The sequence below is a fragment of the Plecotus auritus genome, assembly GCF_963455305.1.
Source record: "Plecotus auritus genome assembly, chromosome: 3".
Taxonomy (NCBI): domain Eukaryota; kingdom Metazoa; phylum Chordata; class Mammalia; order Chiroptera; family Vespertilionidae; genus Plecotus; species Plecotus auritus.
This window is the reverse complement of record NC_137772.1, coordinates 159,659,971-159,682,933: the sequence shown is the minus strand read 5'-3', so window position 1 is coordinate 159,682,933 and position 22,963 is coordinate 159,659,971. Positions and strand designations below refer to the sequence as shown.

The 22,963-nt window shown below is 37.9% G+C and overlaps 1 protein-coding gene across 1 annotated transcript; it reads right to left on the bottom strand.

Annotated features, from left to right (window-relative positions):
- Positions 1–13,625: 13,625 nt before the first annotated feature.
- Positions 13,626–16,494, bottom strand: IFNG (interferon gamma; the record flags this gene model as incomplete). The annotated part of the gene is made up of 4 exons (XM_080659664.1): positions 13,626–13,751; positions 14,859–15,041; positions 15,137–15,205; positions 16,381–16,494. 4 exons carry the CDS (start codon positions 16,492–16,494, stop codon positions 13,626–13,628), a joined length of 492 nt encoding a protein of 163 aa, XP_080515790.1.
- Positions 16,495–22,963: the final 6,469 nt, after the last annotated feature.

The following is a 22,963-nucleotide window of genomic DNA, read 5'->3' as shown; positions in this document are numbered from 1 at the left end:
CCCGCCTAATAAGTCCATTTATGGCCTCTCATTTCACTTCTGAGAAGCTGCTTCCTCTCATCTCTTCAAGACTACCTCTTTCCCACTGACTGTCTCTAGTGAGGAGTTGAGAGTAAACATCTAGCCCCCTCCACATCTCATGTCAGCAGAACCAGGAAACTTCTCCAGCCACGCTTAGAGTCTGCCTTGCTGGGACAGTCACTTTATGTTTTGCCATTTGGGGTGCTACTGTCTCGGTGAGCAGTATGCGAATTGGTTTTTGAACACCAACATTCTGGTTTCATCTTTGAGACAGGAAAAAAGATGAAAAACATGTTTCCACACTTAGGGGTACAAAACCCAGTCTGTGGTTTCCCTGGCACTGTTCTGCCATTCAGAACTTCAAGCTATTCATCCCGATCTATAGGCTGCATTTTTTTCTTGTTTGCTAACTTGGTGTTCAAGATAATTTTTAAAAATTCATTTCCTTAGTAGCATTTGATTTTCATTTTACTGAAACTTGTGTGGTTAAAAACATTCTTGTGCTAATAAGCTATGTGACCTTTAAGGTATCTAGCAGGAAAGAAAATTTTCATAAGAGTAGAACCTGTTTCCTAACGCAGTCTCTTCTCACTTCAGAAATGGAGACCCTTGAAATAAGCCTTTCCATGACTATGCCCTGGAATCTTCTCCTAATCCCTCTTTTCTCCTCTTCCCACTTCAAGAGGGTCTCTGGGTCCCTGTCTCATTCTGGAAATTGTAGTTACTGGGCAACAGCTATTTCTCTAGGTTTCTGCTGGCTTCTTTGTCACTCAAGCTGGGTCTTGGGCAATGGGGATGAAACAGCAGTAATGCAGCAGCAACCACAACACTTATCATTAAAAGTTAAAAAATGACATGTAAACAAAAGTCCAATCAAAATTAAATGAAACAGTTCATTTCTCTCTGATATACACATAGGTTAAAATTGAATAACTTGATGCTTTGGGGGGAAATGCAAAGTCCCAGGTGTCCAGACCACTGTTTGAAAATCATATGGACCTTTTGGGGAGTTGTGGTTGTTCAGTGATTCATGGTATGTTCCTTTTTGTTGCTGCCTTCTCTGGGTATGTGTTTTCTGCTCTTCTGATTTATCTGTGGAGTTTTGAGTCAGCAATTAAAATAAAGTAGAAAAAGAACTCAGGGAAACAATCATTGCTTTTAACTACATTATGACAAGCTGCCTTCACTGATGTTAATCCCTAAATTGATCAGTTGTCCTATATACATGAGCATACTTGCGGACTGACGTGGCTTCGGAATCTGACCCCTTCAGTTATGGCCAATTCAACTCCAATGTGTCGGCCTAAGAAAACTGAGAGTGGGGATTTCCTGACTCCTGAGCCAGAGTTTCCAGCATGTCATTTTCCATATAGGCAGCATTTTCTACTCTGTTCATGGTTCTTCAACTTAATGATGAAAACAAAACCAGCTAAGGTTACCCAGTATGTCTAGTGTTCCCCAACTCACCCAAGAGCAGTTACTCATATTCACGATTCTTATTCCCCTGATGTTTTCAGTGCCCGGTACCCAGTACCCTCAATGTGTATTGCTCAGTGCAAAGTACTGTTAGTGAATGAAAAAACGGAATGGAAAATATTTGCAATGGTCTTGCCAAATCCACTGGAGGATCGATTATATATAATTAATTAGAAACAAGAGAAAGGCAAAGCTATGATTTTATACATGCACAGATCTGGGAGGCTCTTTAAAATTCAATTAGTTCAATGGTCCTAGGGCTAAATGAGTGGTGCCTACCATCCCTCCTCCCTGTGCCAAAGTAATTTTGGAAATGTACACGGGCAACTTTACTTGTCACAGTGACTCCAGAGGTTCAACTGGGATTTCACAGGGGAGAGGCCAAGAATGTTAGAAGTCCTTCAATGCATGAGACAGCTTTGTGCAATAAAGAATTGCCCCTGTCCCACACAACTTACATACATTATCTTCCTTAATTTCTACAATGGCCCTACAGGTACTACTTTTAACCTCATCTAACAAACTATCCTGCAGGTTAATGGGAAGACTTCATCGAAATTCTCTGTCCCTTGATCATTCTGTTTTGACTTATCCAGACAGCATTCCTCTTTCAATTTCTTTGGCTTGTTCACATCCCCATGGGACAAGTAAAGGTCCTCTCTAGAGACTTTCACTACAATATCAAAGATGACTCATCACCTGAGGTAGTGAAAAATCATTTTGGACATCACAAAGTTTTTAGAAAAGCTCCAAGTTTATTTACTCATGTTATTTTCGAATGAAAAAAATATATTTCTGGAAAATGTGAGAAAATTTCTTGAAACTTCATGGAAAGCTCACAATTGCATTAAAGTCATTTTGAGCCATGATTCTACTGGAATACACTGAGTATACCTTTGAGAGCCTCCAGAAATATTCTACTTCCCACTTCTTTCTAAATCACAAGGTAAAGTCTTGTGAGATACAAAAGATTCATTTTCCTCCACCAACTTAAAATGTTTCTAGTCTCTTTACTGCATGTATATGTGACCCAATAGGCAACACCTTAGTGGCTTTCTTTTCTCTGCACATGGTAGGATGCACACACTGAATAAGTAGTAGGCCTTCAGGTAAATTGTTTTCATGATAGCATATGTATTAGGACAAATACTGAGTTCTGTTTGGTTTAACCAGAAACTAACTGTGGTGTTTGAATGGCCTACAGTGGAAAAGTTTTCTCATTTCCTGGGTTTTTGGAAACAGCATGGCATCAAGGTGTTCAATTAATTCTAGTCAAGTACAAATGATGTAAAACTACATAAACTTGAAAAAAAATAAAAATGGAATCTGCTCACCTACATGTATCTCAATGCCCAAACATTGAAACTAAACTGAGCTGATTGGTCCTATTCTCACCTTTCCTATGAGGTGTGAGCTTGACTGGGCATCCTTGCCTTTGAGACAAACTGAGAGTTTGCTTTCCCCTTGAAACAGCTTACTTCACTTTCCCACGTTTGAAGTCTGTTCTGCTGAAACATCTTTGTTTATTTTATGTCATCTGCTCTTCAAAGCTAAAGACAACTCTTACTTCACCAATCTGAGATGAAGTAGGACCACCCACATAACCATATAACAAACACTATCTGCTCCTTAGGTTTGTTTAGCTTTTTAAAAAAGTTTTCCATAATACACAATATTGACTCATTTTCCCTGCACCTGAAGGCTTACATTATAGATCATTTATTAGTCCATCACAGATGCTTTAATTTTTTGAAAGATTTCCACTAGTCTAGGCAAAGTCCTCAGAACACATGAGCAGCAAAGAGGATTAGTATATTTTTAAAGACTCAGAAGTAATATATTTGTATGCTGAGGTAGCCCAGGTCTCAGTGAATATGCTAATAACTGGGACTTTCTAGGGAGCCACAAGCTCACCTTCCTAATTCTAATGATTTGCAAATAATTGTGAATCTAACAGTAGTGGGTGTCCCCAAGTAGAATGGATGACAAGAGACAGATTTCTAAATAGTGCTGGATTCTACCAAAAACAGACTGCAGCCCACAAAAGCTTCCACCAGGCATAAGAATGGTCATATCTCTATCTATAGTTTTGCTGTTGTTTTTTTATCTGTACTAATAAATGTTTTGATGTACTCATAGCAGGATGTGTAAATTACATAAAGATACAGAAATTTCATTTATAGTTCTCATTAATCATTAATATTAATATTGTCATGATTAAAGAGCAAATGAATTTTTTCTATTCTTTCATGCATGCATTCATTGTACTATTCTTCAACTGTATCTGTGGCGCTGAAAAAAAGAATGTCAATCATATTTGCAAAAATATAAAAAGCCAGCCCAACTGGTGTGGCTCAGTGGTTGAGCTTCAACCAATAAACCATGAGGTCATAGTTTGATTCCTGGTCAGGGCACATGCCTGAGTTGTGGGCTTGATCCCAGTGTAGGGTGTGCAAGAGGCAGCTGATCAGTGATTCTATCTCATAATTGATGTTTCTGTGTCTCTCTTTCTCTCTCTTCCTCTATGGAATCAATAAAAATATATTTTTCAAATAACCAAAAATATATAAAAGACAAATATTACACAAAACCATATACTAGAATTTGGTGAGACATCAACAGATTTTTCTAGCCTGAAATAGAGTTGGTTTCCCAGAATTTCTTGTGAAATTAAAAGAAAATGTCCCTTAGAAAAATGCTACTTGTGTGAGTCTAGGTGATGTATGACTACTCAAGCAGAAGCTGGCTGACATGTAGATAGAGTGCTCTGGGCTACATGATCTTCTCAGATTCTTTGTTATCCCAGAGCTCACCAACTTCTCTTCCATCACTTTATTTCTATTTCTTCCTGTGTCTTCTGGCCAGGGGAATCCTTGATTGATCTCAGGGGTAAGACTTGTTCTTCTAGTTCATAATGCTTTTTCTCTCAAATTGTTTGTCTATATCATAAATCTTTTTTTTTTAACATCCTGGGCTTTTGAAACTCAAAGGGAGACTGGTTTTTCTTCATTTTCCACTGATACAACACTTCTCTTTGACAACATGCACAGAATGGTCTGTTTCAATGGGAGAGAAGGTCCAAAGTCAAATGAATACAGGGAAAACAAATGAATTAAAGATTCAAAACAATTCCACTCCACATTTTTCACATGAACAACAAAATCTTCTTTAAGACAACTTTTGTGAGTAAGAGCTGAAAAGTTTTAAAGGAATTCAGCTTTAATTGGTCATTTAAGCCACAAAGAAACTCAAGGAGTAAAAAAAAAAAAAAAATTGCTACATTTCCTAATGTCATACAGTTCATGAATCTTAGCACCCATAATATTCCAGGACTCCTCCCTGGAATTGTGTTAGTATTGTACTATCACACATTTACACAAAACTTTTCAATTAATAGTAACACATTACATTTAATCTTCCCAGTACCTTTTGAGTTAGTCAAGGTCACATAGCTAATGATTGACAGTGCCAGATCTTCAAAAATATTTGGTTTTCTTAAAAATGAGTGCTCCGCCGAAACTGGTTTGGCTCAGTGGATAGAGCGTCGGCCTGCGGACTGAAAGGTCCCGGGTTCGATTCCGGTCAAGGGCATGTAACTTGGTTGCGGGCACATCCCCAGTAGGAGGTGTGCAAGAGGCAGCTGATCGATGTTTCTCTCTCATCGATGTTTCTGACTATCTATCCTTCTTCCTTCCTCTCTGTAAAAAATCAATAAAATATATTTTTAAAAAAATGAGTGCTCCAATAAGAATCATAACCTTCTTTTTTAATTTTTATTTTTATTAAGGTATTATATGTGTACATATCTTACCATTGCCCCCCCGCACCCCACTCCCATACATGCCCTCACCCCCCAATGTTTTGCATTGGTTATTCTTATATGCATGCATATAAGTCCTTCGGTTGATCTCTTATTTCCCCCACCTCTCCCTAACCTTCCCGCTGTAATTTGACAGTCTGTTTGATGCTTTACTGCCTCTGTATCTATCTTTTTGTTCATCAGTTTATAATGTTTTTTATTATCCACAAATGAGTGAGATCATGTGGTATTTTTCTTTCATTGACTGGCTTATTTCACTTAGCATAATGTTCTCTAATTCCATCCAGGTTGCTACAAATGGTAAGAATTTTTTCTTTTTTTGGCAGCATAGCATTCCATTGTGTAGATGTACCATAGTTTTCTGATCCAGTCGTCGAGTAGAGTTTTTATTCTAAAACTCTATTTGTGGCCACTGATTGATTTACAAAGCTTCAGCATATTTTATGAGTCTGTTCCCATCCAAAGCATGTGGTTGTGCCCTGGCCAGTGTGGCTCAGTTAATTGGAGGTCCAAAAGGTGGGGGGTTTGATTCCTGGTCAAGGCACATACCCAGGTTAGGGGCTCAATCGCTGGTCAGGGTGTGTGCAGGAGGCAACCAGTAGATCTCTCTCTCTCTCTCTCTCTCTCTCTCTCTCTCTCTCTCTCTCTAAGTCTCTAAATCTCTAAATCTCTCCCCCTCTTCCTCTCTAAAATAAAAAGAAAAATTTTAAAAACTCTTAAGAAAAAAAGTGTGCCAGTTCACTATCTTGGCTTTTCCTAGCTCTCTAATTTCAATCTCAGCCTCAGATCAACAACCTGGGACCTGAGCCAATGCTGATGTGGGCAGTATATAGTAGCCATATCATGTTTACATCCACAGCAGCTTAGCAGGGACCTGATGCAGCAGGAGTTCTGATAATCTTTTGGCCTCTCAAGCCCCAACACTCCCTGACTCTTCATCTTCCCAAATTGTTCCAAAGCACTTGACCAGATATCCTGATCAATACCCTGACCCTCCTCACCCTCATGCCAGCGCCTTGTTCAGGACTAGATATTGCCATGAAGACCCAGCTCACCAGTGGGGATACAGCCTTTTATGGACAGATCTCTGAAAATCTCCATTCCACACCAGTCCCCAAGGTTTGGATGACAGCTTAGATGTCTCCCATCCTCCCTTCTGTAATTGCCATGTCACACACAGCCTCTCATTGAATTCAGAATGCTCTGTACCTTCCTGACCCAGATTCCTGAAGCTAGGTCAGTTTTACAAGCCCTGCACACACAAGTCCCAAATTTCACTACTGCCTGATGAACTTGTGACATGAAACCTATAAAACTTACGTATTAGCCTAAGTAATGATACATGATGCCAATAAATCCACAGTTAAAACAAAGCAAAACAATGGCTTCTGCCTGGCTGACTTTCCTTGCTAGTTGCTTCCTCTCTCTGTTCTTCTTTGTGAAGTGGAAAATTCTTCAGATCCAGGAAAATTAAAGAGAACTTGTCATGTGGAAAAGGTAATGACAAGGATTCATTGATTTATTAAATAAAAATAGTAGTAATAATAATAGCAGTTACAATTGTACAGCATTTTCTCTGTTCATTTTACATGCATTTTCCAAATGTAATCCTCAGAATGACCTTATGATTCCCATTTTACAGGTGAAAGAAATGAGGCTTGAAAACAGTAAATAACATTACTAAAGTTTTGCAAATAATGAAATCTAGGTGTAACTGAATTCTGAACAAGGGCTCTTAACTACAGCACACGTTCACTCTTGCTCATTAGTATTATTTTACACAAGACTATTACACACCCAAGGGGGGAGCCATACCCAGATGTCAATGGCTCTCTGATGTGGCTTTACATGGGCTGCTCAGATGGGGATGGCACTTGCACCTTTGATTCTTCATCACCACTTGCCTGACAGCCTGTTTGCCCCTAACTGCCCTCCCCTGCAGGCCTGGTCCCCCACAACTGCCCTCCCCTGCAGGCTTGATCGCCCCCCAACTTCCCTCCTCTGCAGGCCTGGTCCCTCCCAACTGCCCTCTCCTGCTGGCCATCTTGTGGTGGCCATCTTGTGTTCACATGGGGGCAGTCATCTTTAACCACATGGGGGCAGCCATCTTGTGTGTTGGAGTGATTAAATAAAAATTAAGATTACAGATGGAACCAAGATTGGTAATCAAATAACCCTGAGATGAAGAAATTATCCTGAATTATCTGAATGGGCCATATAATCACAAGTGATTTTTTGTGTGGTTTTTGTTTTGTTTTTTATTTTATTTTTCCATCACCATTTATCCCCTCTACTAGTGGCCCAGTGCATGAAAATTCATGCACTGGAAGGGGGATCTCTCAGCCCAGCCTGCCCCCTCTCATAGTCTGGAAGCCCTCAGGAGCAGGAGGGGACATGGCAACGCCCCCATCACACCTCTACTGTTGCCATTGCCGGTTACTTGAGCCTCGGGCGGCCCTGGGTGGCTGGGCAGCCACCATCCAAGGCTTGCCTGTGCCTCGGGCCAGCCCTGGGTGGCTGGGGGGTTGAGGGGACTGGGGGACTATGGAGGCAGGCATGTGGAGTAGCCAGACCCGCCTAGGGGTGGGCTCGGCGGTGCTGTGCGCCTGCTGCCCTGAAGGGGCATGGCAGTCAATTAGCATAGTCCCTCCTTATTGGCTGTGGGTGCTTCCATCTTTGTGAGGGTGTGATGGTCAATTAGCAAATTCCCTTTTTATTAGATAGCATGCCCTCATCCACCTCCACCCACAATCACAAGGGTTTTTATGAGTAGGAAAGGGAGGCAAGAGAAAGAGAACTAGACAGGTGGCTGCATGAGGAGGACTGAGGCTAATATTTTGGGCTTTGAAGATAAAGGAGAGGGTCCTTGAGCCTCTAGAAGGTTAAAAAGGACAAGGGAATAGATTGTCTCCTAGACCTTGCAGAGTAAGCACAGCCCTGCTAACACCTTGATTTCAGCCCACTGAGAATGATGTTAGACTTTAGCCATCAAAACTATTAAATAAAAATTTATGTTGTTTTGAGCTAGGAAGTTTGTGATAATTTATTACAATAGCAATATGAAGTAAACAGCACATGGTTTTCTGGCAAGAAGGCTGTTGTAATTCTTATTTTTATTTTTTCATAAGTAAGCTGTTTTATTTAATGTTTGGCTCTTTCAAGATTTTCTCTTTGTCTTTGTGTTTCTGCAATGTGAATATGATATTCTGAGGCATACTTTAATGGGAATATATTCTGCTTGGTTTTCTTTAAATAAGCAGTTTTATTACATTTTTTGAAATCATTCCCCAGTTTTTGGGTGTTCCATTCTGGAGTTGTGCTTCTCCCCTCACACCCACTTTTTTCTCTCTTTGAATTTTAGTTTGGGAAGTTCTTATTTACTTATCTCCAAGCTCACTGAATTATTTCTTGAGCTGTGTCAAGTCTACTGATGAGCCCATCAAAAGTATTCTTCCTTTCTGTTACTGTTTGTTTTTATTTATTTATTTATTTATTTATTTATTTATTTATAGCATTTCCTTTTTATTCTTTCTTGAATTTCCACCTCTTTGCTGACATTCTGTTTTTTCATGTTGTCTACTTTTTCCACTAGACCTCTTAACATATTAATTATAGTTCCTTTAAAATTCCTGCCTGATAATTTCAGCATCTGTGTCATATCTGAGTCAGTTCTGATGTTTGCTTTGTCTCTTCAGATTGAGTTACATTGTTTTATATATTATCTTTAATATCATACCTTTAATATGTTTACTTACTTAATCAATTCCCCTGTAAGCAACCAAGCTCCCACCTACACTAATACACTTGCCCTGTGTATAGGCCATTCTTGCTTTACTCTGACTCCCCATGCTGGGCTGCCCTCTACAAGGATGTTCTCTCATCTTGTGTAGACTCTTACACTCCACTCCAGGCCACCCTTCCACATAGACAACCTCCTCACTCCACTGCAGTTCTGACTATCCAAGTCAGGCTAAGTAGTAGGCTAAGTAATGGCCCCCCACAAGACATCCACATGCTAATTATGAATGATAATTCATAGAATCTGTGAATGATAATTTATATGATAAAAGAGACTTTTCAGATATGATTAAGTACATTAACCTGATTTATACAAGTGGTCCCAATGTAAACACAAGCGTCCTTATCAGAGAGAAGCAGAAATGTCAGAATAATACAGAGATTGGAAGATGCTATTCTATTGCTTTGAAGAAGGAAGAGGAGGCCACCAGCTGAGGAATGCAGGTTTCCTCCAGAAGATGGAAAAGGCAAAGAAACAGACTCTCCTCTAAAGTCACCAGAAGGAATGCAGCCCTGCTGATGCTTTGATTTTACCCACTGGGACTGATTTTGGTCTTCTCACTTCCAAAACTCTAAGATAACAAATGTGTTGTTTTAAGCAACTAACTTTATGACCATTTATTACGGAAGCATTAGAAAACTAATATATTCCCCCATTCCTTCTTGGGCAATCTCCTCATTCTGCTCAGGCTCTGATACCTTCCACAAAAGATTTTCCTCCTTCATATATACTCTTCTAACCTTGCTTAGATTATGACTCTCCATAGTGGGCAACTATGAGTGCCTACTTTATACTGACGTGACAAGTTGCTTTGGTTATATTGTTCAGGATGGGAAGGGATGGAAAAAGTGAAGAGAAAAAAAGAAAAAAATTCATTGTTATTGCTCAAGTTCACTAGCCCAATTGCCAAAATGACCCTGCCATAAGGGTATATCAGATATTTCTTAGTGTCACCAAAGGTGGGACATTATACAAGAGGATTCCTTCACTGCTTGCCCTGGCTGCTGCCCCTGTTGCCATGAACCTAAGGAGATAACTGCCCTTAGTGTTGAGAGAGGAATTTTGCTATCCCCTAGGTCCCTTAGTCTAAAGCACAGGCATCACTTCCCTAAGTCCCACAACTCTTTGAAAATTAGTTATGTACATAATGAGTGGAATATACAATATAAATAATTTATAACTACTGCACAGGTCAACTCAACTCAAGTTCTCTCAAATATTCTCCTTGTCTCATTCCAAGTTTCCATCATACTGCCCACTATCGTCAATAGCTTTCCATGTCTCAAAGCATATACCAAACACCAGCCTCAGAGAGTGTGATGCTTTATGTAGCTATAGACCAAGGCCTACCACATGGGGCTTCACTTACCATTTCAAGATTAATGACTTCTTAAAACAAATGGCAGTAGGAATTTTCAATCCCTTCCACAAAGTAATGGTCTGACTCTATGGTCCAGACAGCATTATCTTACAGTAGCCCTCTATCTGTAGATATCTTAAAGTCTGCCTTATACAGTCTTCAATTCTAACAAGAGTGGAGACACCAATCACAGCTCAAATCAGTTGCAGCTGTGCCAAGATCAGCTCAATTTCTTTTCAATCTTGCCTGATCAAAGATTCAATACTTTTGGAATCAAGTCTCACCCACAGTTACTTACCTACCCAATAATCAAAACAATGACCACTGATCATTGTCAAGGACTAAACTTACCCCTTAACATTAAATATTTCACACAACCCTATTGTTGCGGAAGGATTAAGTAAAATAGTTGAGAAGAAATCCCCAGACACCTAACCCTCTCTGTTCTCACAATCTTGACACCACTATACACCCCAAACCAGCAGAACTAATGTCTTTACAGCCATTATTTTTATGTCAGTGATCATAAGGAGTCCCAGACTCACAGCATATTCCTATAAACATTGCCTTTTATGACCTTCTCTTTTACCCCTACTCACTGGGTCTTCTGGAATTCACCATCCAGCACTCACTAAATCCATCACAGTTCAACTTCCTCATACTCAAAAGATAAACTAATTCTCCTCTAAGGTCTGCTTTTCCTACTTCCCTTTCAAATGGTGGCTGGTTTTCTCTCTTTCATCTTTTGGACCTGGAGGTGAGGCAGATAGCCTTTTATCCAAACACTTCTTCAGTAACCTTTGACATACTCTCTCCACCTTCACCAGCTTAGAGTTCATCACCAATTCACTAACTGTTATGAGTACACCCTTGAATCTCCAAAATATAGATTTAACTATGTCACTATTTCTTGTCTTCTCCCCCTCTGTCCTACTTGCTTGGACAAATTAAAGTCTGCTAAACATAACTCCCTTCTTATCTCTGTCTTCACCCATAGTCCTACATAGATAGAGACAAACACTCACTACACCAACTGGTGTCTCTTAACTTCATGATTGCTGACCCCAAGTGAGCCTTTAATGCTGCCTGGCAATACACATTCTGCTCCCCTGATCCATTCATTCTTCTGCTCTTTCCAAGCCTCCAACACTTCCTTCTTGAACCTCTCTCTAGGCTTCCTATTTCACTGAGAAAATTTTAAACAACCAGCAAAAAAATTTTACCACCACATTTACCCACCAACCAACATCAGAATTCCTATAATCCACCTTCCAACCTACTAATAATAATGAACTTTCTGTGTGCTACAATATTATGGGGAATGCACAATTATTCTTTATCAGATGAGAAAACTGGAGCTTAGAGAATATAAGTAATTTATTAAAAGTCACACTATATTCAATGGAAGTGGATTCCTTGGGGTGCCATGGGGAAAAGAATTTCCTGAAGCCTCCACTGGATAATGGCATTTCATAGAAAGCTTTATTGATGTTGTAAAATTATGGGGTTATCTTCCAAAGACCCATCTACATCCATCCTGCCATAGACAAAGACCAATCTTGTCTGGACCAGTGTCCAGAGTTTCTGTTCCATATTAATGCACACTCCAGTTCAGCACCTGATTAGCTTATCTTATTCCCAGCTGCAGTTTATTGCATGTGGGGTTCACATGGCCATAGGCCATGTGGCTGCTTAAGGCCACATGGCTATGGAGAGAGAACACACCAGCATTCAGGTGAGTGAGCAAGAGAGCGAAGGGGAACAAGGGGCACAAGCAAGGAAACTTTTTGGGGATTATAACCTCCTAAGATTCCATGTGCTTGCAGTGCTCCACCCCTTAGCTAATTACCTCTTTCCCAAGTTGTACTGACAGGCAAGTACCTTCCCTACACCACCCCGACTTCACTGTGCATGTGCCCATCTCCCTCTTTGTTCAATTCCTTCTCCCAGGGATCTGCAGGGAATGGACCAGTGGGTCCCTGGGGAGTGTTAAGTTGGAGCTTCCTGGTAAAGCTGCCCAGATGACCATGCTTATAATGTCTGGCTTCCCCTTTGCTCTCTTCCTATTACTAATATTAACCAGCTAATGATGGTAACAACATTACTTGGTAATGGTAGAACCAAGATTCTAATCCAGACCTCTCTTCCTAAAGCTCACAATCACTATTCATACCCAGGGATGTTTGCCCAAGGTGGACAGAGGAGATAGGGGAGGGGGATACCAAGATGAAAGATGTAATGGGAAGTTGAGGGAGAAGGTATAAATAAATCTTTGTGTGCCAAGCTAAACAATGTGGACTACTTTCCAAAGAAGATGCTCTGAGATAAATGGTGACATAGTTAAATCTATTATTTTGGAAAAATAGCTTAAACAGCTGCCAAATGGAGCAGTGGAAGCAAACAAATTGCCAGTAGAAACACCACATTTAATGGAGCTTAATACAATTCTAAGATTTCCACAGCTTAAAATGACTTTCCTCCTACTAATTCATTAGTACATAGTGCATTTACCAAAGACCTCCTTAGAAAATGTCTGACACAACATAGTTATAAAATTATGCTTTATTCATATATATTAAATATTGATAAATGAAAAAATAAAATATTTTGCATTTGGATACAGTCACAATTATCAGTGATATCGGAAGTACCAGGCATGAGATGAGATGAGATACTATGTTTTTTACCAGGGGACAAGTCATATGACCTACACATCCAAGTGCTGTGTGACATGCCATTAAAGCAGAGGCTCAGAATGCAGATATGATTTCAAATAGACAGAAACTGTATGACATCATTTCATTTATAAGTGTTCATTATATCAGCAAGTGAAATAAATGCACAACCCAAACCCACAGGGTCTTGCTTCGGTCGGCTGCCTACTTGGCCCCTGAGATAAAGCCTTATAAATCACATAGTTTTGCCTAGTCAGAAAAGAAGGGTCAAGTGAAATAGTCATAGATTACAGAAATTATAAATAATACATATATTAATAGATATTCATTTTCATTAGATAAAAATTGCTATTATAAATAATTTGATCCTGAGTTTAAAATAGATTCCCCATATAAATAATGTAAAATATTAAATATTAATAAATAAATTTAGATTTAAAAATTCAAATATTGCAGGCAGGATGACCATTATTTCTATGCTCTCCAGCCACGAAACAGATTCTGACGCCTTTTCCGCATCTTTGGGTTAGATTTTGACAGCTCATTTATCACATTGAAGAGTTCACTTATGGCTTTGCGCTGGACCCTCAGGTCATTTACCTATTGAAAAGGATACAACAATATTAATTTCAGGCATACAAGCTATCAGGATATTCTACTGTTGATGGTATGGTTCATGAAAATGAAAGTATTCCTTTAAAAATATGATTTTTACTGGCAATATATTATCTTAATATACAACAGTGATTTCTTCAGTAGTTAAGATTATAATTAAATTGCTAGTTATGCTGTAATAGGGTGGGACACACATTTTAACCTTAAGTCTACTGCTCCAGAATTCTCAAAATTATATAGTGAAAAGCCCTGAAGTGGAATGGCAGAAGATTTTTGTTTGAATTCTTTGTGAACAATAACTTTGAACCAGTCACTTAACCTCTCTCAACCTATGTTTTAGATAACTCCTAGGTTCTCTACAAATTCTATCACCTTATACTTTAGTCTTTGCTGTATCAAATGAGTTACAGTAGGTTAGTGGTTCTCACCTTTGGTGTCTAGCAGAATAACCGGGAGACCTAATGAAGAACTCAGAGGCCCAGGTGCAGGAAGAGGGCCAATGCCATTGTTTGGTCACTAAGCTCTGCAGGGGATGCTGGTACCCACCAAAGTTTGAGAACCACTGAAGTAGGTTTAGTACTTTTTAAATAGCAAGTCCAAGACAAATGAATGCCATAATTTTTAATTTCCCCCAAATTATGTCAGTTTTATCATTTCCATAATGGGATTAAAAATAAATCATTTTTATATGGCAATAAGCAAATACTGCTATAAACATTTAAAAATGGAATTGCAGCAAATTTCTCTGTATTCTGCCTTCTATTCCAGTACATTGAATTATTTCCTCAGATAAGCCAATAGGAACATTTAGGTAAATTCATGTTTAATAAGGACCATTTCCTTTCACCTTGGCTCGGCCACTATGTTTTTTTCTAATGCTGGAAACTCTGTGGCCACCTTGTCACATTCCTGAGAATGACTAGGAGAATTCTAGGCTGCAAGACTAATCACTTAATGGCATAACATGCCTTAAATATGTTAGCAACTGAGTAAAAGAGGAAAACGGTTGAGAGTTCACTCAAGATTGTCCATCCTGATACTTTTCCAAGAGCCTCTGCAAGGAAATCAAGGAAAGAATTAAGATCAACTCACTGGAATTTGAATTAACTTCTTGAAGTCTTCCAGTTTGCTGTTGCTGCTGTTGAAGACTTTAACACGCAGCTCTTCTTTGATAATATTCAGGCTATTTTGAATGGTATTGTTATCTTCAATGTTTTCAAAGAGTTTGAAGTAGAAGGAGACAATTTGGCTCTGAATTATTTTTATGTCACTCTCCTTGGGAAGAAAGAGCACAAAGAGAGGTTAATATGAATTTATCCACTGGAAAATAAGCAATAGGAAAATCAATCAAATGGAAATATCCAGCTTACCCCTTTCCAATTCGTTAAAATGTCTAAGAAAAGACGTCCACCATTCCCTACATCTGAACTCGTTGCATTCTGGAAAAATAAGGGGGGGAAATTGGTTTACAATTACTTCATAAATTGCCCTAAAAGTACAAGTTGTATTGCACTTAGATGCTAACAATATTCAATGATTTTTCTTTTCAATCCTTGGTTTATTTCTAGCAAGTATCCCCAAAAGCTGTTATGTTGGATATTGCCAAAGACTATCATGCTATTTTAACTTTCATATAATCCTTAAATTGCAGTGTCACAAATGAACTCAACAAGGCAGATGATACTTCAATTTTCTCAAATGACCAGAGTGGGGTTTTTTTAAGTGTTTTCAAGCCTAGTAAGAAAATCAGCAACCCACTATAAAATACTGCCCCCCTATGGTACAAATCTTTATAACATCTACTTGTGTTCTATTGGATGTTACGTCAGCTTTAAAAAATAGTTCTAGGTGTGAGAGAGAGGTTTGATGTGATGTGAGAATAACATCGCTTGTGAAAGCTTAAAGGTAAGTATAATAGCTATAATTATAATAGCTAAATTTTGGACAAATAAAATATTTAAAATGCAAAAACTATCTTAAGTAACCATAAGTATAATTTTAAAAGAAAGTCACATAACAAAACAAAAATATTTAAATACGAGTGAAATTATAACTCCTAGAGAATCTCAGCAAGGAACTGAGTTCAAGGGTAACTCATAAATGGGGTAGTAGATTTTTTAAATCACTTTTTGGAGAAAAACACCTATAAGTGATTTTTTAAAGCCAAAGCTTTAAGAACCTCACCTTCTTTAATTGATTAATTATTTCAGATTATCATTTTAATGTTAATCTTGACCCTTTACTATCACCATCATGGTAGTCTGAGAAATCAAAAATTAGTAGCCAGTCTTTTTTTTTCAATATGTTATATGCTACTTGACATCACAATTGCATGGATTCTACCACATAATTATCAACGTCAACCTGTTTTATACCCATATTATACCCATCTTTTGAAAGATTCATGAATGCCCTCTTCTATAACAAATTTGAGTAAAGGGTTAAAGCAAAACCCGGATCATTGAATTAAAACTCATCCAGTCAACAGTCAAAATAACACCAAGTCTTTTCAAGATGAATACGGACTAGAGATGACAGTCTATCATAGATACATTCCAAGTCAATGTTCAGTAATTTCAACCACAAACAAGTATTACTAAAAGGTCATACTTACAAAATATCTCTTCAGTTTTTCTGTTTCGTTAAAAATTGTGGACTGGCTATAGCAGCTAGAAGAACCCAAGATCACGCAAAGCTGTAAAGCTAAGATATAACTTGTATATTTCATTGTTTTGGAGAGAGTTGGACCGAAGTCGTTGAAATCAGTAGCTCCGGAATTGAGTTGATCAGGTCCAAAGGACTCAGCTGATCTTTCTCTTCTAATAGCCAGTCTGTAGATGCTCAGAAGAATGTACTGCATCTCCTTTTGCTGCTGGTATTTATACCTAGTTGGAGTCTCATGGAGATTACGTATTTTCACAAGTTTTTTTAAGAAGAGATGGTGACAGATAGACAGAGATGCTAGTTAGTTTGTATTAATAACTATGGTTTTGTGGCATTTTGGTATTGTACTTAGAGTTTCCTTTCAACTCCTTGGGTCTTCTGACAATGAGACAGACCCATTATGCCCATCGTGCCATTCTTGTGGGATTCTCTGAAAGCACTTTTACTTCACACCATTCAGGGATTGGAAAATTTTTTGCACTCCTTTTGCCCTTATAAAAAGTTGACTCCAATGTGTTGACAGAGCACATTGATAATTTGTTTGTGGTTGGGAGCAAGGGAAAAGGAAATTCTAGGGGCTCTCAAACCTTTACAAAGGGGGTGCTTTTTACATTTTTTCTTGCAAATAGCCAGAAAGCAAGGAAAGAATGTGGTTAAAAGACCAATGTGGTGAGGAAATCCTTCATCAGAGTTAGTTAGTATAATTTTAAATTGCTCTGGACCAACAATACCCAATAAAAATCGCATGTAAGCCAAATAAATATACTTAATTTTTTTAGTAGCCCCATTAATAAAGGTAAAAAGAAACAGGCAAAAATAATTTTTAAATATATTGTATTTAAACCAATATATTCAAAATATTTCTATATATATCAATATATAATATTATTAAAATATTTTAAATTCTGTTTGTCGTACTAAATCCTAGAAATGTGGTACACATTATATACCTACAGCAAAGCTCAATTTAGACTAGTCAGATTTCAAATGCTCAAGTCAATGTGGCTAGAGGCTACTTTGTTAAACAATATAGTTAGCTATTCATGTATTGTCTCCTTTGTTAAATTTCTCAAAATCAAAAGTTGTCTCATTGCTTCTACAACATTTTCTTTCTTGTCCTTTAAAAAAAACTGTGTTGAAAGTATTACATAACTCCCCTTTTTTCCCCTATTGACCCCTTCTAGCCCACCTCCACCACCCCTGCCCCAGGCCTTCACCACCATGGGTTATGCATATAGGTATACAAGTTCTTTGTTTGATCTCTTCCCACCCACCCACCCTCCCCTGCCTTCCCTCTGAGATTCCACAGTCTGTTCCATGCTTCTATGTCTCTGGATCTATTTTGTTCATCAATTTATTTTGTTCATTAGATTACAACACTGTTTTCTTCCCTAAAAACATTTTAGCCTGAAGATTTAGCCACAGACACCACTGAATAAACATGAATTTGAATACTTAATTTAGGATCTACTTTGAGTTATTTCCCCTCACAGTGTAATCCCAATGTTATCAGACCTCACCTGTAGAAAACTAGTTGTTAATTAAGTAGAATATATGATTATTTTGGAAACATGATGCTATGTCTTTAGCCAAATCCCTCTTCTTAGGGCAATTCCCTGTATATTTTATGTGAAAGAGGCCTGAAAACTCTTTGAGGGACTATCTGCCCAAAGAATAAACAAGATCAAAACATATCTGCACAATCAAAGCCTCATGTTATGCCATTGGAAAGTGTGCAAAGTCCACTGCTGCCCACAAAGCTCTAGTGTAGTGGTCCTCAAGGAAAAACATGACCCAAGTATTGTGCTTACAGGTAACATAGTAACAAGAAAACCTTATCAAACCCTTGAGATACACTGCAAGCATTCAATACCTGCCAGGAAACCACTGGCCAAACTCCATGTTCCTGGAAGAAACATTCCCAACTTTATGGAAAGGAGTTACAATTATTCTCTTGATTCATTCACTGGAATATGGTACTGGGGGTGAGGAGTTCAGAATAGTGAGATACGCAAGTGGGAATTACATATTGTCTGGGCCTTTGTAAATTGAAAGTGCCTATTTAAAGTTACAGATATATATTAGAAATATGTTTACAATATGGCCTGATGTCTAGGATTAGTAACTACATGGTTAACATCCAAGCTTTACTAACACCGATGGCATGACACAGAATTATGTTAAGCAGAACACAGAATTATGAAATTATAGAGAGGATCTATGGCCTATTCCCTCACTTTTTAGATTTGTAAATCAAGACCCAGAAAAACAAAGTGCTGTGTTAAAATTCATTCAACTGGAAAATGCAGAACTGAGTGTAGAAACAAGACCTTTTCCCTAATCCACCTGTCCCCCAATCAATCAATATCCATTAAAGTTATTGTATGTGCCTAAAACTGTGTTAGATGTAAATTCAAATCATTATATCCTACCAGACTTTGGTTTCTGGATTTTTTTTCTGTAGAATTTATGAGATAAAAGTTATTCTTTAATTCCTTAAAAATAGTAAGACTGCAAATAAGAGGTTTAAAATTAGAAATCCCAGCAGGACCAAATTCATGGACATAAAACCTGCACCATCTATCAGGACCCCCACTTATTTAGAACAACCCACATTTGGTTTAGTGCACTGCTGTTACCTTCCTAAAAGTCCTAATAGGTTTTTAACCTGGGGCCCCCATTTTCATTTTGCATTGGTTCCTGCAAACTATATAACTGGTCTTGCATCCTAGGCTAGAAGTGAATCTTAAGATATTAGATTTTCATCTTTTAACACACAATTCTTTGGTTCAGCATATTGTTACTATAGTAGTATATATTTTTATGATCTTTTCCTGTCTTATGAACTTTACCAAAGGTATTTCTCTCTCTTTTCTGACTGTAAAACACCTTAGGTTGCACATGCAAACTAGAGGTTTCACACTTTATTGGTTCAGCCAACACTGAGGCTGCAGAATAATTCACCACCAAGGTATTCTTTCAAAGTTTTACAAACCCACCAGGAGCCCAAGTGTGACCATATCCGTAAAACAAAGGGACTGAAAACTTTCTTTTTTCTTTTCAGCTAGACTTTCTTTCTGAAAACTGGCTATGGTTATACATTAAGCGTCAGCAAGATTTTTCAGTCATAGTTCATGCTATCCTTAAGTGAGTAGGTAGTCGTAAGACAAAACTTACACCTTGGTTGCCCTTTTTCCTCTGTGATCAGCAGTCATATCCCTAGCACTCACAACCAAATTATCTCATCCAGACTTTGGTGTCGATTTCTTCCACAGAGTATATGAGTCAATGTTGGATCCATGCCCCACGCTATTTTGACTTCCGCAACTCCTGACATCATTTAAGCTGAGCCTACGGAAGAAGAATGACATACAAAATGGAAGTCCATGGGGAGTCAGGTTTTCCCCGCAATTTGACTCATAAAATCCCATGTTAAAGGATGATTTTCTGAATCCCCCTTTTTCTTTCATGCCATCTGGGCAACTCTGAGAGGTGATTTAAAGAATATAGAAGACATTATACTTGTGTAGTACAGTCATCAAATTACAATATTTTCCATTTTATGTCAGATGGTATTTTGTATTGATATCTAGAGATTCACCTTTTAAAGGTGATATTTTTATTCCACTGGGAATTTTAAAGCCCCTGACAAGTGCCAACTACTGGAATTATCCTGGGGTTACCAAAGACGGATGGGACAGTTCTGTTGTGAAAGTATTTATATTCAAATTTCAACCAATTAGTAAGTCCTTATTGAGCACTTACTACATGTCTATAGATTTAGGGGTTACAAAGACATTAATGAGACAACTGGCAGGAGCATATGTCATCACGTTAGTAGCTAAGGTTGATTCTTCTGTCCTGGTTACTGGGTAGGTATCCATATTATACATATTCTCCTTATCTTCTCCATTTTACACCCTTCCCAGGGGATTCATATAGTTGAAAAGGACTGATTATTGGACAGAGGAAAACTTACATATCTGACATATGTAACATATTTTCTCCTGAGCCCATGGCATATGTCACTGGTCGGCCATGATATTCTTTCCTACTCAGTTTACATGTAGCCTCTGAATCCTTTTCAACACTGAAATCGAGACAGATATTACCAATTTATTAATGTTTCCTTAGGTATTTTCCCTTTTGTAGCTAAAGTTTCCTTGTTGCTGTGCCTCTTGCTTAGATCTGCTAAATGTATTTTTTCAAATTACAAAGAAGTAAAAGACATGATGTTTTCCTCCAAAAACATCCTAACTGAAGAAAGAAAACATTACAATCCAATAAAATAATATAAGGTAAGACCTTTGGCCTAAGAGGAAGGAGTCCCAAATTCTGGACTTAGATCTGTTATTGATATGATGTGGAATTTTGAGCAAAGCCTTTACCCTTGTTTTACATCTCAGCTACATCATCTTAAAAAAGAAGAGTTGGATCTAACGAATAGTGTTTAATCTCTAACATCCTAAGTTTCTGTCTGTGATTTATGAAGAATATAAGATGTTTTTAATAACTAAGGTTACATAAGGTAGAGGAGAGACATTGAAGAGTGATAGAAAAGTTGAGGCATTTCATCAGTGGCTTCAGTTTGGAATTTAATTTGAATTTGGGCTTTAAATTTGATTTTAATTGAACGTGAATAGAAATATAGAATTTATGAGATCAGGTAAGGAACTAAACTTCACAGTTTGTACTTAACCCTGTAGGCCATGTGCTTTACCTCCAAAGATCTCAGTAAGTAAGCTGTCCTCTTGATGACTCCAGAAATTGCACCAAGTTTTGAAAACATATGAATTTTTACAAAGAACAATTATCCTTCTATCTCCCATCATAAATGTTCAATACAGAAAATTTAGATTTCCCCCAGGCTACCTGAAAGGTGAATTCTGAATCTATAACCATCTAATAAATAATATTTTTACCAGGGTTCGATAAGTCATTATTCCTATATCCTTAACCCTTGGACTAATTCATGATGTACCTGAACCAAATTCCCATCTATTCTTTTTTCAAATAGAAAGTATTTTTAATGGTTACAAAATTATGTGAGATTCTTTAAATGAAAATCAGACAATCCAGAAGAGCACAAGAAAAGGAAAAAATCACCTCTGATTTTACTACTCATAAGTAAATAGTTAGCATTTTGTCACAAATTATTTCATATTTTTCCTATATACTTAACACAGTGTCTAGCACAAAATTATTCCTTCATAAACCTTGAGGATTAATTGAATATGAGAAAAACTATCCCAGTGATTAAGTTCAAAGACTCTGGAATCAGGCTACATAATTTCATTATGACATTGCTCCTCATTTGTTGAGTGAAGTGAGTTAATTCTTCTGTGCTTCAGTTTCCTCATATAGAAAAAGATGATATAGATAGTAGGTGTCTTAAAAAATTATGTGAGTATAAATTAGGTTACTATGTCTAATGGTGCAATGCCTGTCATATAGTAAGAGCTCAAAAAATGTGTGGTCAACATTACTAGTGCCTTCCAAGATCCAGGCTAGCCTTCTTTCTGGCACATGAAATGAAATGGCTTCTTGCCATTAATAGGATCCTGTGACTTGTTCTGGACAGTCTATTTTGAGTCTAAGTAATGTGTGTCTCGTCTGGGCCTAAAGTGGAATGAAGCCCCTGGGAGGGCTTCTGGATGTCTCCTCTCTTGCTGCTGTGACTGTGGAGGTTATATGTGTTAAGGACATGAAACAAGGAAGATCAAATATGTATGTTTTTTTCAGAGCCCCTATAATAATACTAATGGGATAAAAGGTTATAGAGCCTCAACGATAGAGAGAGAAGAAGAAGAAGTCAACAGCAGATGAGAAATGTCAATAAAGTTATGGAAAATGCAAAGAGGGTGAGCAAGTGGTAACTGACTTCAACTTTGGACTTCTCCACTATGACAAGTACCTGAGTAGCAGAATTCAACCGGATGAAAATCAGTTCACACTGTACATCTGCCAAAGATTCAAGAATTGGGTTATCAACAATCTCTGAAAGGTAAGCTTAGGGTAGGATTAAAAATAGGACAACTGGTTTAAAATACATATAAGATGTAGTTAGATCCCTGCCAGGCCACTACCCCTGCCACACTTTGTTTCAAAACTGGAAGTTTATTTCCCATAAAGGTTCTAGATATCTAGCACAGCGGAGGAGGAAATGAACTGTCCTGATAAGATTAGGATTTAATTGAAAATCATCATCCTGAACAGGGAGACCATTGGCTTCCAAAATGCTTACTCTCAGGTTTATATCCCCCAGAGCAGGTGACTAGGAGACTCATTTTTAGGAAAGCTGGCCATCCCAAAAGAAAAGAAATATTAACATTTGGGGTTTCCCCCAGTGCAACACACCAGTTTCAAGTATCATCCTAATAGATTGCTTGTGAGTCAAGAAGCTCTATCTAAGCATATAATACCCATTCCAACAATTAGGACTTCATTATTAAACATAAAAATAAGAATTACTACACAGCACTTCAAAAACCACTTTAGGGTAAAAGACAAAGTTCAAAAAACAAATAGAGACA